Consider the following 16,085-nt stretch of genomic DNA (forward strand, 5'->3'; position numbering starts at 1 on the left):
AAAAAAAACCAAAAAAACAAAAACTGAAAAGAGGGACTCAAATAGGTACTTGTACAAATTACAGCCGAATGATTTATAGAGCTACGCATATGAGTGAATTTTCTTTGCATCAACCTGCTGGCAAATAAAATATACACCATATACATGGAAGTGTTAATTCTTCAGGGAGTTTCTGTTACATACATATATTATATGATAATGACAATTAATGAAAAGAGAATCATGAGTTTGAGAGAGGAAAGTCTATGTAGGAAGGCTTACAGGGAGGAAGGTGAATAGGGAAATGATGTATTATAATCGCAGTACGTTTTTAAGAAGAGGAAAGTCTAAGACAGGTAAGTGGTGGCGGCATGCCGCTGAGTGAATGTGTACCGCAGAAATGTGTGTGCTCCCGCTTCACATGGTGCTGGAGAAAGGAAGGCCCAGAGCATGCACTGGTGATGACCAGGGGATGGGGAGAGGGCGGCCTGTTGCTTAGGCTAGTGCTGCTTTGCCCTGAGAAGAATGGGAAAGTTCTCAGGATGGATGTTAGTGGGAGTGTACAACAATGTGAATATACTGATGCCTACAAATTTTATATTTCAAAATGGTCAAAATGGTAAATTTTAAGATATGCTTATTTTACCACAAAAAAACAAAGTAGTAAATTTTATCCTATATATCATTTTAGTAAAGATTTGAAGTGTATTACTGATTTCTTACACCTTTGTATGTATGTAAAGACTATAGATTTTATTAAAGTTTTTACTGTATATTAAAATAGACATTTAGAAAGTATGTATACTTAGCTAGATGCTAGTTTTGTAGAGTAATAGAGAATGTGCAGACACTCTACATGCATATGCAGCTCAGCAGAGCTGTTACTCACAATGTATTGAAAAGTCTTCGCTGAGCTTTACATTTTTTTCCTAACAGCCTTCGATAAAACTGAACTTACTAACTGGCTCCTTCACTGTATCTTGCTGTTTCAGTAGCTCTATATTCCATGTTTAAAAAAAAAAAAAGTACAAGGTAGTTAAATGAATACGCCCAAGTACCGGCAAAATGCATTACAATTAGAAAGTAAAATGTAAGCCTGATTCATCTAGGCTACTTGAGTGTATATACGGTGAGAGAACTGAATGGAACCTGTTTACACGTCACTTCTAGGTTCCTCACTGTTAAAGGAGAAGAGAAGGCATCGCTTACATAAGTTCCTGTGTCTCAGAGTCGGGAAACCAATGAGGAAGACATTTGTATCTCAAGCAAGTGCTACGATGCAACAGTACGCACAGAGAGATAAAAAACATGAATATTGGTTTGCAGTGCCACAAGAAAGGTAAAATAAAAGCTTCAAAACATCTGTTCTCCTTACGAGATTTTTTATCTATAATAACACCAGAAACAAACTACCTAAAAGCTCATATTTCCTAATTAATAGCCAGTATTAGGTAGATGTGGTGGCATATTAATTCCAGCACAAGAAAGGCTTGAAAAAGGAGCATCACAAGTTCAAGAGCAGTTTGACATATGCAGTGAGTTCAAGGCTAGCCTGTGCTATGTATCGCAGGGCTATCTGTAGTAAGTAAACAAAGGCTAGTCTGTATGAAATCAGCTGCTCTCTGATACTTTTAATTTATAGGTTTAAAATTTTATATTTGCAGCTTAGTGCAAAAACATTGGCACATGAGTAGTGTTTTAGTAGTTAAGGACTTATGTCCTAGACCATAAAGATTCCTGAGTGTATGAGCCGATACTGCCTTGTGAAGGAACTGATCTGTAGTTCTTTATTTAACTTTTTATGTTTAACTCCGTGTTTTCTAGTATGTTTTCTTACAGAATCTTTTAAGGCATTTTTATCCTTTATTAATAATTTTCCAACAAATTGCACATACTTGCTTATATATATTCTGGATATTCTGAAATGGCATGTTTTTAACTTGCTAGGACGAGAGTAAAGGGTTTTTGTTGTGGGACACGAACAATGTAGCATGCTTCAGTTTGAAAGTCATAGCAGTATGGCAGTCCAGATAGCACTGAGAAGTGCCTTCTGTGAGAGTGTGGGGCAGAGTTCAGGCTTGGCTCTACCATGCCCATTTTTATTTTTCTTCAATTGCTGGGAAGCTTCATTTTTCTAAACATCAGTAATGTCTCATAATAACCTCATGCAGTTCTTTAAATGTTTCTGTGTATCTTCCAAAAATTACTCAGTCGTTTTTTATCATAATTTTAATTGACTGTTGATGAACTAGTGATGAAAACTCAGTTCTGTGTTCCTCAGTGAGTTAGAAGCAACTGGATATCCAGAGGCCTTTTATGTAGAATGATTCCTAGTATCATTGCCAGTCGTGAGCAGCTTGAGAGCGTTTATACTTAAAAATGCCCTCCTGCAGACCTGAATGTGCTTGGGTTCTCTCAGAAGCACGAGTGGAAGCAGAAAACAGAGTGTGTGCTGCACCCTGGCCATGCACTCCCAGAGAGGGCTGGTCAGCAGTGACATGCTGAAGGAAGAGTGTGTCTTGGAAATCCTGGGTAGTCTGCTCTCTGTGCTCAATAGTATTACTTTCAGGCATCTAATGGTAAACTTCTTCTCCCCTTTACTCTACAAGATATACCAAACAATGTACATTTCTTGTATTGAATAGGATTTTAGTAATTAAAATAGTTTGATTTGCATAATTCACTACTTGAAAGAACCCAAGCCAGTTGAATAAACCAGTGATATTAAAATGGTTATGATTTTAAATGTTACTCTTTAGTTAAATTGAACATAAAAACTTAGTTTTTCCCATTATTCTTGGTTATTTCTTAATATTTATATGAAATTTTGTTTTTAATTTTGTTCTTAGTTCCAAACTTAAAATGTCCCAAACTTATCCAGGAAAAATCTATTAGTTCTCCTTAATTAAAACTAATACCATCCCACCACCTTACAACCCAAGTTAGACATTTCATTGCACATATAAATAAAATGTACCTTGGCTTTTATTCATGTTAATATTACTGGAGCTTTGAACTTTATCATAGATAGAAAACTTAACAGAATTGTTGATAGTGATCAATTGCCAGAAGGTGAAAGGTACTCCCCTTTCAATATGTCAGGGGTTACATGGCCTTGTAGATCATGAGATGGCTGCAGAACTGCTAGAACCGTTGCTATAGGTTATTACCTGCTAGCTGGGAATTTTGTGATTCAGTTATCCATGTGATTCAGTTAAAGCCAGTATATACACAGGTGCTTTAAATGTATGTTTGACCTTTAAATATGTTTATTATAGAATGTACCAATCAATATGGTTTGCTATAGTTAGCAAAATAGCAGAAAGAGGAAGCAGATATGGGAAAGGATTAGATCACCCACCTCTGAAGCCAGAAATCATTGTGGATTGCTGATATCAATCCAAATGCTGCATGTTGGTTTCTATCCTACTGCTAGTATCTTTATGGAGGCAGTATCACACTGCAGTCACTATAATGAAAGGCCTTCCAAGGCACAGCTTTTTATAGGACTTGACATAACATAGCCAAATTAGTTTTTAAAGATAATATCTTCCTTTAATGAACTTTAATGTTTTATATAGTGCAGTGCATTTTGAAAGTCTTCAGCTTCTATCAAGACATTTCACAAATAGAGTTTTTTAACTTGAGCTGAAGCAGATAATATTGGGCCTGCTAATAGTCCTTTGCTCTAACAGGACAGACCACTTGTATGCCTTCTTCATTCAGTGGAGTCCAGAAATCTATGCAGAAGATACTGGTGAATATACTAGAGAACCTGGATTTATAGTAGTCAAAAAGATGGAGGAGTCTGAAGCAAATGAAGCCCCTGCCGGTGAGGCAGCAGCCAGGGAGTGGGAGGTAAGGAGGCAAGCCTTCTGTTCACTTCTTTTTACTTTGTGTGAGTGTAACTACAGTACGTCACAGACTTAAGAATTCATTGCACAAAAGCAGATTTTCGAAGACCTAGTTTGTAGTCCAGGCCCAAATGTGTTTATTGAGTGAGTGAGTAGTGATTTTAATGCTCTTTGTCACTCTGTTTTTACATTAAAATACTGAATCATTAATAATAAGTAAGTTTTGTCTATTGTAGCATAAAGGAAGATAGCATGGCAAAGACAGAAATAACATTGCTATCATATTGTCGTAAAAATTCCCTGTTTGACTTATCTGTATTTTTCCGCTTGAATGAAAACTCATTCAGCACAACTAGCTGTTATTTCTAAGTTTCACACCTAATAAGCGTTATCTTGATTTGAATTTGGTGATATTAATTTGGTACTAATTTTATAAGAATAATACATTTTTTATATGCTTAAATTTAATGAGTTTGTAAGTAGTGACCAAGCTCATACTGATAAGCATTTTTCAAAGCCCCTGTAGATACAAATGTTTAGGATTATACCATTTCATATGCTTTGCCTCGGGAGGTTGATGGCGTAACAACATTTTTCTTATTTTGGTATTTTATCCTTAATCTCTTCTTGATGTTATTAGGAAACATAGAGCAGATGCTAAAATGTGATAATAAATGGACTCAAATTTTATTATCCGTTTGGTTAAAGTTTGTGGTTATTTGTGTGTATGAATTTACTGTGCATGTACTTAGCATGCACAATGATTAAAATATATGTGATATGTCTTCTGCTTGAGTTATGTTCCTGATTTTGGATGTTTAACATCATTGTGTTTGTTACATACAACATCATCATCAATATAATGAAGGAAAAGGAATAACCTATATTGTACATTTATTTTAATATTTAAATAAAAATTATTAATCTTAATTCCAGCTTCATTTATAATAGATCTAAATTAGAAATGACCCGAGTCACTATCAGGAGAATACATGGGTAAATTTGCAGATGTTTATAACATTTTAAGTAATACAACAATAAAAAAATTTCTAATGATATAAGCAACCATATGGATGACTCTCGTAGACGTGTGGAATACCAAGGGAAGGCCTGATGTGAAAGACTGAAAGGGTTCAGGGGCCTCGGCTTCCTGGAAATTGAGGAGTAGAGAAGTGGCAGGAATGAAATTTATGGAGGTGCTGGGCACGTGCCACCCATCACTGTGGATGGTGATGGGGGTGCTGGGCACGTGCCGCCCGTCACTGTGGATAGTGATCACAGGGTAACTGCATGCTCATGATACCTTCTTAGTTCTAGAAGGTAAATTTGTCCAGATTTCCAAATATATCTGCAAGTTTTAAGACAGCAACAGTTGAAAGTAGATTCCAAGAGGAAATAAGGTAGGAAAGGGCAGCATGTGAACAAGAGGATTTAATGTGAACGAGAGGGTTTAATGACAACTGAATTAGGGTGAAGTTTCTAAATAGGGCAGTAACGTGCTGGGTGGCAGAATTTCCATCAAGAAAGAGAATTGAGAACTTTTTCCAATTATGGTTGGATCAGTTAAGTGTGGAAATAGGAAAACTACTGACTTTCTATCCCTTTCTCTTTTCAGATGGGTGCATGGGCTGTGTGCATGTTTGCAAATGTGTGGACTGTAGTTTGTATGTGAGTGTATCTGCTCAGACACTGCTCTCCACAGCCAGCGCGCTCTGCACATCCCCATCTCAGTGTTAGAAGCTGACATGATAAGCAGCCTCCACTTCGACCTGAGCCTTGCAACATCTCCTTATCCTTATTTTTGACTCAAAAAAATGGCTTCAATTCTGGGGAAAACATTGCAGATTATAATTTATAGATTAAATATCTTTGTACCTCCTCATTTGTCCTAGGAAAACTTACACAAAACAAAACAAAACAAAAAGGGGTGGAAAAGTTTGGTTTGTGCCCATGCGGTTCACCCCGTCTTCTGGACACAGCATCTCCAGGTCTGATGCTCTTGTCTGTAGCTGTAGAGCTCTTAAGTATAAGTGATGCAAGGAAGCAATGGGAGCTTTAAGACTGAAAGCTGATTCCCCCGCCAGTTAAGTTAGGTTACGCTTCAGACTGTTTGGACAATTAGCGTACATGCTTAACTTTTCAAGTATACGTTTTATGAAATCTGAATATGAAGGTAGAAGCTAGAATGTACAGTCCACTGCCATCTGGTACTCTCAGTTTACGTCGTTGTTACACTGGTCTTCTGTTTTAACATCAGGAAAAAGACTTTATGATCTGAAAGAGCAATGCTTCCTTCCCCTCTTAGGGCAATTCTGTCAGAAAGTACTTTGTTATTTTGTTTCATCTATTTGTCTTTATTTCTTCTTCCAGGGAACATCAGTATATCATCCAGACATATCAAACTTTGGCTATTCCACAGTAGTGTGGACAGACTGATCTTCCCTTTAATCCTCTCCCAGGACAACTTCTCTTAACTCCATTGTTTAACATTATAGACTCTTTCCAGACCCCATGTTACAACCTTCATCACCATTCTAAGATTTATTAAAACAGTATATATCATGGCACCCAAAATTTCTCTTAAGATGTGTAGTTTTGAATAGGAAAAGTATAAAGACATACTCAAGAGACCTTCATCTACAAAATGCAGAAATTAATTCTTTGACCGTTAATAGAAAAGACAGAGATTTCATGGTTAGAACTTTGAGGACAGTCGGAAGGCCAGTGTCAGGAGATTTATAGGTGGCCTCTATAGTCTCTCCCACAAAAGATGGGAAAATGTACCCACATTTCAACAGTGGCATCCCTAATGCTGTATCAGAATTATCACTATTCTGTAAAGGACGAACCTGAGAAGCACTGTGTACTCTGTTGGTGGCGTCATAGGAAAAATTGTAGGGAATTGTGTTCGTTTCTCCTCCCACTACATAGGTCCCAGGAACGGGGGCCTTGGCTGCAAGGCCCTTGAACACCAGTGCCATCTTCCCAGCTAGAGTTCTATTTTTGAAATGATTGTTATTAAAAGAAAAGGCTCTGACATATTCTCTACCTCTATCCCTTGCCAACGTATTGACAAATTGGTGGCTCCATTTAATGACTAGTTTCTTAGACCTGAAGCTTTTTTCAGGATTAGATATCACTCAGAATTTCTCAGTCACTCTAAGTTAAGGTCATCCATTTAAGTAGAAGTTTAATATGTTGCCTGCTTATGAAATAAACCCCCAAAGAAATACTACAATTTTAGTGTCTACTTATGGCTTAATTTTCAAATTACTTACATGATTATTTTGTTTATAACTTCCAGTGTTCTCTGGTTTGATTATACCCATCTAAATATTTAATCTTCATCTTCCACACCATTAAGCTCAATTATATCCTACTGTGTGGATGCCGTTGTGTTTGCACAGCTGTCATTAGAGTTATTGCCATGGTCAGTCACTGCATGTTTCCAAAGAAGAATGCCAGTGTAACCCTGCGGAAACTTGCAGTGAGCACCGTGCCAAACACCTGCACTGGCTTAGTTACCGTGCTGTGTGCTCAACAGCTGGCTAACAAATGATGTATGTTTATTTCCCCAAATACATCTCATCTTTGTTATTAAAGAACTACCTAATCCCAAATTAAAATCGGGTCAGTATATTAAAATACAAGCAAAAATGTTCCTAGTCTCTTCTCAGCCTGGTCATCAAACGCTCATTCAGTCGGAAGTATCCGAAAGTGAAGGGAGTGTCTCTGTGTAAAGTGAACACAGGTAGCTCACGTTTCTCAGGTATAGCCATAGTATATGAGTGAGCAGGCAGCAAGCGGGAGGCTGGGCCGCGCCTGTTGTTATTTGTCGGTTTTCATATCATACTTCATGTTGAAGCACCTATTTTTGTGTTTCAGAAAGGTTTTTAAAATGTTCTTCCATTTTTATTTATTTATTTTTTTTATTTTGTATTTTTTAGCATCAATAACGGTTGTGCTATGGGAGCTTGTGGTGAGACAACGGCCGCTGACCACAGAGTACTTCCTGTTTAAGGAATGTGGTTGAGAGGGATGGGCGCGGCAGGTAGACTGGGGAGGAGGATGGTAACTGCAGAGTGCTGAGTTCTGTGGGCACGCTGTGCTGTCTGTGCTTGGAAAGTAGTGTCTGATAAATGGCCATGTACTGTACATAGCGGTTAGTAATAGAATCCGTTTGCCTTAAAAGGAAAGAAATGGTTGGACATTACCATGATAGCATAGATAAACTGAGCTCCAGATAATTTTAGTTTACATCTAAATTAACTATAGTTTTTTGTGCTTAATTTTTTAAAAATAAGCTTCAGTTGTATTTCTGAAACTACTGATTAATAAAGTGCAGTGTATGTAGACACAGTAAGTGTAAGTATCATTCAGTAAGTAATATACTAGAAAACAGTTTTAAATGAGTTTTCGGTAATCTATGAGTATTCTTGTAAAAGATTGGGTTTTATAGGGTTATTAGCTATAAAGAATAAATGTCTAACAAGAAAGAAATAGAGCAGAACTGTGGGACTGTAAAACAGACAGGAAAGTGTTCTCTGCAGTCACTGGGATCTGGGAGAAATTCTGGAAAGTGTACACAGTGCATGCCTTGTAACCGTGGCACTTTTAGTGTCTCTGCTAGTGCTGTGGAAATATGTGCTCTGCGTCTTTAAACTTTTGAGCTCTTTCTTTGTACATTTAGGTGCAGTGCAACCTAACTTGAGCATGGGAAACACATTCTTCCCTCCCCAGCTTTACAGTCTCCACTCAGGACTATCTGTTCAATGGATACTACTTAGTGATTAGCTCTCTGTCATGTCAATCAAATCTTTGTCGCTAGCAAACTGTTTTGTCACTGTAGCAGGGCTCTGGTGCTGCAGATTTATCTCTGACAGAGGAAGAATGCTTTTGAAAACAGTTCTTCCGTGATTTGCTGAAGCTTAATGTGACCTGGGAAGGAAATGTCCCGTCTCTGGTATGGGAAAAAAGGGAGAAGACATCAGCCAGTTAATCATAAATACACTCTGGTAAATCTTGATCAATTACTGCAGTTTCTGTATCTGCCAGTTTTGTATTAGTGCCATTATGCAAAACTATCATATTTGAATGTATAAAGAGAATATTTATAGAGTAAAAACTTACATGATTGCAGAAAAGTTTAGCATATATTTAAGAATTCTAACTATATTTCAAAAGGGGATGACTATGTCACTAGAATTTTGCTTTGTGAAAACATGGTGGTTTTTTTATTCACTCCAAAAGAAAAATAGCATATCTGTATTACCTTTTAAATGTTCTCATTTAAATATAATCTTGCAGGAAGGGATTCAGAATTTTTTTTCCTTGTTTAGAAGAAAAGAAGAGAGTGAAAACTAAATTTTATGTAATAGATCACAAACTAGATTCTGTTATACATTTCTCTAGGTACTCTGAGATAATGCTATTATTGTATAGTCTAAGATGGTTTTTGAAGCTATTCAGAAAGTTTCTGATCAGTGCTACTTAACACAGACCTTTAAGTGTAGTTAAACAGAAGAAACTAAATTGTATTTTAAGCAACCTAGTTGGTATTCAGTATCTTCCTGTGATAATTTAGGACTGTTCGTCCTTATGAATGCTATTTGTTTTGTGATAAAGAGAATATCTTTACTTAATTTATCCTTAATTATCAATCAAGAGTCACATTAGAAAATGTCTCAAAGTCACTGTGCTCTCTTAAATGTTGAGCATGTCAAAAAAAGTCCCTCTACTTGATGTTATTTAGCTATAATTTGGGGTTTTTAAATTTTCTGTCACATCAGCGCTGACGGGTTTTATGCACCTGAAAATAATAATTTTTAAATTTGTGATCAATTTTATCAAATTAACTACTTAGCTCAGCCTTTTCAGTTTTTAACCAAGAGCAATAAAGGTATTCATATTCTTTATTTACAACTTAAATAAATACTTACTGATTTTAAAAATATTTTAATTGCAACTTGAGGCAGATCCTTGATGTTTGAGCTTCATAGGTTAGTATAGTGCTGTACATGGCACACCTTGGCCCTCGCTAAGTCCTGTCACTTCTAAGAGGCTCTGCTGTCATGTTTCTCCCATGATTTTCCCCCCCAAACACATGTTTCTTACTGGTCATTAACTTTACCCATGTATGTGGTATAGACAAGCATACAATATTTCATTATTTTTTATAACTTTGGATTGCTGCCGTGAGATAAGGAGTCAGGGATGGACTAAGTGAAATTTGGTGACAGAGATTCAGCTTGAAGCCAGCAAGGTTTCACATCACCCTAAAGTCTCTAAAGGCTAGTGCCTTGTGTCTTCATGTGAATCAAGCTTAGTTCCCAGTTTTCCTACTTGAGACAGGTCCTTCTGGGAGTGTAGGACAGGGAAGGGCTGGAGCAAACTGGGTTTGTAACGATGGATGGCCTAGAGTCCTTACCAAGGCTCTTCAGTATTGAAACTGAAAGCAAAGCATGTTTCCTCTGAGAGAATAAGCAGTCTTTCAGAACACAGGAAAGCCAATGTTTGCCCTCTGTGTGCCATGGCTTTTAGCATGCTCCGTGTCTTTTACATATCCATAGTTACAGACTTCAGACTGTCTTACGGAGCTGGTGAGAATGTGGTCATCTATTTCTCTTAGCACTGATACTGTTCGAAATGCTGGTGTATCTGGCATCTAATTTGATCTTACAGTCACCATGTATGTTAATACGAGACATTTTCGTTTTATGAATGAGATCATTTAACCCCAAAATATCAACATGGGTAGCACAGGGCTCAGTAAGTAAAGATGCTTGCTACCAGCTCTGATAGCCTGAGTTCATCTCCAGGACCCATGTAGTGGGAGGAGAGGACTGCCTACTAAAAGTAGGCCTCTGACCTCAACACATGCACCGTGGCACATACCCCCTAACCTCTCCCCCCAACACACACACACACACACACACACACACACACACACACACACGAACACACACACACACAAAGTAAGTAAGCACTTTTTAAAATCATAAGTAAGAATACTGAGAAGATGCCTCAGGTCAGAGGTATAGAATGAAGTTAACCCTTTGCAGCTTAGCTTCCATGAGAATCCTGTTACTCAGTTATACTTAGCTTTCTGGGGGTTTTGTTTTGGTGTTTTGGGTTTTTTGTTTGTTTGTTTGTTTGTTTGTTTGTTTTCTAGCTTTAAGGCTGTTTTGAAAATATAGGCTGACATCTTCAACTTGAATCTCCAGTCATTTCCTTAGAGATATCCATGTCTTTATTAAACACATGTGCCATTTCTTACCTCTTGGTGACTGTCAGTAAGTTGTAATTTGCTTGAAAGCATCTGATAAAAACTTAAGCTTATTTCAATTCATCATCAGCATTGCAGTCATTATATACCAACATTATTTTATTACCATTATTAGTAATTTGAGTTTTCTCACCAGTTTGATTATCTTAGATTGTCTTAATGTAGAAAAGGCAGGTTTCCTTTTTTGGTATTTTGGGTGTGCAGCCACAGGGAAAGCCGCTGGTGCATTATGACACGTCCAAGAGTCAGCTCACACTAGGACTTCCAGGAAGCAGCATTGAAGTGTGCACATTGGTTATTGCAGCCTGAGGTGGCTGGAAGAGTGACAGAGATAATGGCTGCAGGGCTCTGCATGCTAAGTGGTGTCCTAGACACGCAGCAGGAGTTGTCTTTTTAAAGTTTTACAACCCCATTACACTATCAGCTTTCTCTTGTACATGAATCGGGGACATCTTACTACAGTGGCTAAAATTCAGAGTGAGGCCTTCACTCTATCCTGGCTCTAGTCCGTATCTGTAAAGTCTCTGCCCTCACAGCCATTATGGTAGAAAGAGGGGGGAGAGTGGGTGGTAGTGTGGTGGTGGTGGTGGTTGTGGTGGTGGTACTTTTCTTGTTTTAACATTTAACCTCTACCTATTTTATATGTAGCCTACAAGTAATATTTATTCCTTGTGAAAAACTTAAAGTGTGAACATCCTTTCTATGAGGTTGCTCAAGTTCACAGCGCTATCAGAGGCTGAGTGGAAATTAGAGCTCTGATCCTGAAGCCATTCTTTTCTGCCCTGTCACGCTGCCACCCTGTAGTAGTGATGGGCAGTGTAGTAATGACCTTTTAGCAATGACATCCTGCCAGTAACGCACCCTCTGCTCTGTGGACACTCACAGCTTAATCGAAGGGACTCACACATGGTGACTGTAGACTTTTGTGTCTATATTGGACTTAGTAGTTGAACAGTATGATGTCTTAAGTATATAAATTATAAGATATAAGAATAAAATAAAGATCTGATTCTGCTATCGAACTTTAAAATTATCACATCACTTTTACATTCCATTTATTTATGTGGGTTTTTCTGTCTAATGTTGTCTTTCCCAAATTGATACACACCACCCTGAATATTTTGCTTATTGTTTCACTCATTTTTCATTTCAGTGAATAGAGTTTACTTTTATTTACTTTTTATAGGCTAGTTATAAAATACAATATAATAAAAATGTAATACAAAATAAAACAAAAACTAGCACATCAGAATTGAACAAAACAAACAGAAAAGAGTCCAAGAGAAGACACAAGAAACAGGGACTCACTCACTCACTCACTCACTCACTCAGAATCCCATAAAACACTACATTGGAAGTTATAATACACAGCAAAGGATACTCGTTCTGCCTCGTCTTCCATGGGGTTCCTTGAGCCTTGAGGGGAAGGATTTGATGGAGACCTCCCGTTCAGAGCTGAGCTTTCTACAGTCTCTCATTGCCTAATGTCTGGCTGCGGATCTCTGTACTTGTTCCCATCTGCTGCAGAGGGAAACTTCTCTGATGGTGGCTGAGCAAGGAGGACCTGATGAGCAAGGAGTATAGCAGGATGTCATTAGGAGTCATGTATTGCTGGGATTTTTTTTTTTTTTAAATTATAACAGATTTGCTTTTCCCTGTGTCCTCAGACCATTTAGATTCAGGTTCTTGATCACCCAGGAAGTATCAGGTATGGATTCTATCTTAAGGAAGAGGCTCTTAAGTCAAGTCAGTACTAGTTGATTAATCCCACAAGCTCTGTGCGAAGAAGAGCAGTGTTGGTCCTCCAAGCGTTTGTCTTGGTCTCTCAGCTGTGCTGGGCTGTTTTCAGATCAGCTTTTGAATACGTTAAGAAAGCCACAGAGTAACTTGGAATTAGAATTGGAATTGTGTTGACACAGTAGATGAAATGGGAAGAGTGGATACCTTGGTAACAGTGAATGAATCTTCCTGCCCATGAACATAGGACACCTCCATTACTTAACCTTTGCTTTCTTCATCGGGATTTCACACTTTTCTTTATGTAGGTCTTCTGTGCACTTTGTTACGTCTATGCCTAAAGTATTAAAATATTGTTAATGGCAAGTAGTTGATGTTTGTACATTAGCCTGGTATCCTGGAAACTCTGTAGCCTTTTATTAATCCAGCCGTATTTAAGTTGATAATTTAGATTATCTTTATTCACAAACCGTAGCATTTTTTTTTTAAGTAAAGATGGTTTTAATTTCCTTCTTTCCTATCTGCCTGTCTTTTATTTCATGTCTTCATTGTGTATCCAGGACTTCCTGTAAGCTGAATAGGAGTAATGAGGGGATCTCCTTTCCTTGCTCCAAGTCTGAATACAAAAGAGTTGTGTTTCTCCCGGCTGTTTGTAATAACAACTATAGGATTATTCTTTCTATGTGTTCTTTATCACATTGGCATCCTCTGAACGTCTAGATTGCTGACTGTTTCCATCACAAATGGAAATTAGATTTTCTCTATGAGAGTTGTGATCGCAGTGTTTTACTTTTGCTTCCAGGTTATATCAATGGCTTTTCAGGTATTGAACATCCCTTGTATACCTGTAATAAATTTGATCATTATGTACATTTATTTTCATATATTATTTGGTGGCACTGGTTAATATTTTGTTAAATATTTGTGTTTGTATTTTCATGAGTGATAGTGTTCTGTAATTTTCTTTTCTTGTAATGTCTTTATTTGTTTTTTTATTAGGGTAATGCTGGCCTCACAGAATGAGTTAGTAAGTATTTCCTGTGCTTCTATTTTCTACAAGAGATTGTGGAGAATTAGTTTTGTTTCTTCCTTCCATGTTTGGCACTTACTTATCAGTAAATCCATGTGGGCCCAGTGTTTCCTGTTTTGGAAGTTATTCCTTGATTCTTTTTAACTAAGGGATAGGTCTAATAATATGTTTCTTCTTGTGTGACTTTTGGTGCTTTATGTCTTTTGGGAATTGATCTCCTACGCTTTCCCACCTTCTCTGGTTTTAATTAAACATCATGTGTTTGCATAGTTTTCACCTGTTAGCCTTTCAGTGATACAATTCTAACTTTCCTAGTGCTTGTCCTAATATTTGTAGTGCATATCTTGAAGGTATAGTTTAAGGTAGGAGGACTCCCATCTTCTCTCTCCACTTTTCAGCATAGAAAATCATTTGTTGTGACTCATCATTCAACTGATGTCATTTCTAAAGGCACACTGTGCTGCATCTCTGTCTGCTTCATCTCCCCTTCAGTCTGAGAGGATGGTGTGTGTCGTTTGGAATTAAGGTTCTATTAATGTTGTTGTTGGGCTTTTTCATAAATTTTCAAAAGAAATTTGTTCTTTAAAACTCTGGCTAATATCTTTATTATTCTTTCTAAGCAATAAAAAGAATTCTGATACCTCTGTTGCTCAGCATCCCCTCTTCCCACTTAAGGGCTGCTGTAGTCTGTATTCATTCTTCTTTTCTCACAAATCACACTTTGACTGTTTTATTGAGACAATGCTTAAATACTGATGCACTCGAGATTTTAGGGTTTTCTATTGCATGTTTCTCGGATTACCCTCTGGGGATCATTTCCCTTCCTTTTGATATTTACTCTATGCATTTCTTCTCTGAAGACGTGTTGATGGTTCACACTCTTCGCTGTGTCTCTGAAAATAGAAGAGTACTGAAAGAAGACTGCTGAACAAGTACAGATTTGTTTCTTGTTATTCTGAAACAATACAGTGTAACAAGCGGCTATTTTCTAGCGTCCTCATTGTATTGGGTATTGAAGAACATCATGAATGTACTTCATCATGAATGGTCTGTCGTGTGTGGGAATGTATATAACCTGAATACCTGGGAGTTTGGGACTCTACATTAATCCAGTTCCTCATAGAAAGCTGAGGCACAACTCTCTTTTGCTTGGTTGATTTGGGTTTTTTCTTTTTCTTTTTTTCCTTGAACTCTTTTTCTAGTTGTGCTTGGATAAACAATTTTAGATTGGCCATTTGTTTTCTGCCATGTCGTGATCTTCTGTTCGATAATTATTTACTGTGCTTGCTGACATCAAAGTCCTCAGGACCTTAGTGAAGAGGCTGTCACTCTCAGATTTGCTTCTGCCCTTGGAAAATTTGCATCCACTCTGAGATTTATGAATTTTCTTACTTGTTACTTAATAATGAGGCAACAACAAAACAAAATCTTCTCTTTTAAATATTATGAAGTTTTAGTAGGTTTATTGTGTGTGTGTTTCTTATTTAGGGAACAGAATGCTTAAATCTATAGCTCTGTCTTTAATCAATTCTGGAAAATTCTCAACATTACCTTTTCAAGCGTTTTCTTTTTAACAAGGAATTCATTGAAATTAATAATATTTCATTAGTCTAGTTTCTGTGCTAAGCTCTTCCGGTTCTCAGCCTTTGTTCTTAGTAATACACCATGGGTAGTTGTAGACATGTTTCCTAATTTTACTAAGGTACTCATGAGTATCTGCTTTTTTGATATAACTGTTTCAAAGTTACATTTATTGTATAAAACTCCTATTTGGTTAAGTTAATTTCCCAATATGCTTAGTCATCTCTTCCTGTTTGTTTATTTTTGGAATTAAAAGAAAATCACATATAAGTTCTCAGAAAATTTTAATATCTAGAGTTCGTTTAGGGTTCGTGTGTACTTAATTAGGTCTGTGTGCTAGGTTATGATTTATCATGACCCATATTTGATTTATCTAAATCTGGAAGAATCTTCAGGTCCTGAATTGAGCATGTTGTTTTTCTCAGTGTTTGTCTTCTTGACAGACTAGGTTGTATGAATGGGCTCATACAATCCTGTTCTTGGGATTTCTTCCTTTGAGGGTCAGATATGGTATGCAAACCTTCCTAAAAACAGTATCAGCTGGACAGCTCTGGTGTCTTGACATTAGCCTTTAGAATAAATCACCTTGACCTTCACAACTACCATGTTTTAATAAGGA

The 16,085-nt window shown here is 37.2% G+C and overlaps 1 protein-coding gene across 9 annotated transcripts in view; it reads left to right on the forward strand.

Moving 5' to 3' along the window:
- The window catches only part of Oxr1 (oxidation resistance 1), a 393,007-nt gene that overhangs the window by 355,162 nt on the left and 21,760 nt on the right, over positions 1-16,085 (forward strand). For 7 of the 9 annotated variants that reach the window (XM_034516175.2, XM_034516174.2, XM_034516177.2 and 4 more), the window contains 2 exons: positions 1,150-1,318; positions 3,675-3,837. In XM_034516175.2, coding sequence (XP_034372066.1) covers positions 1,150-1,318; positions 3,675-3,837 — 332 coding nt within the window. Of the gene's footprint in view, positions 1-1,149; positions 1,319-3,674; positions 3,838-8,591; positions 8,849-16,085 lie in introns of those variants that run through there. The other 2 variants (XM_034516182.2, XM_034516183.2) reach the window with 2 other exon arrangements.

Source organism: Arvicanthis niloticus, chromosome 13 (assembly GCF_011762505.2).
Source record: "Arvicanthis niloticus isolate mArvNil1 chromosome 13, mArvNil1.pat.X, whole genome shotgun sequence".
Classification (NCBI taxonomy): Eukaryota; Metazoa; Chordata; class Mammalia; order Rodentia; family Muridae; genus Arvicanthis; species Arvicanthis niloticus.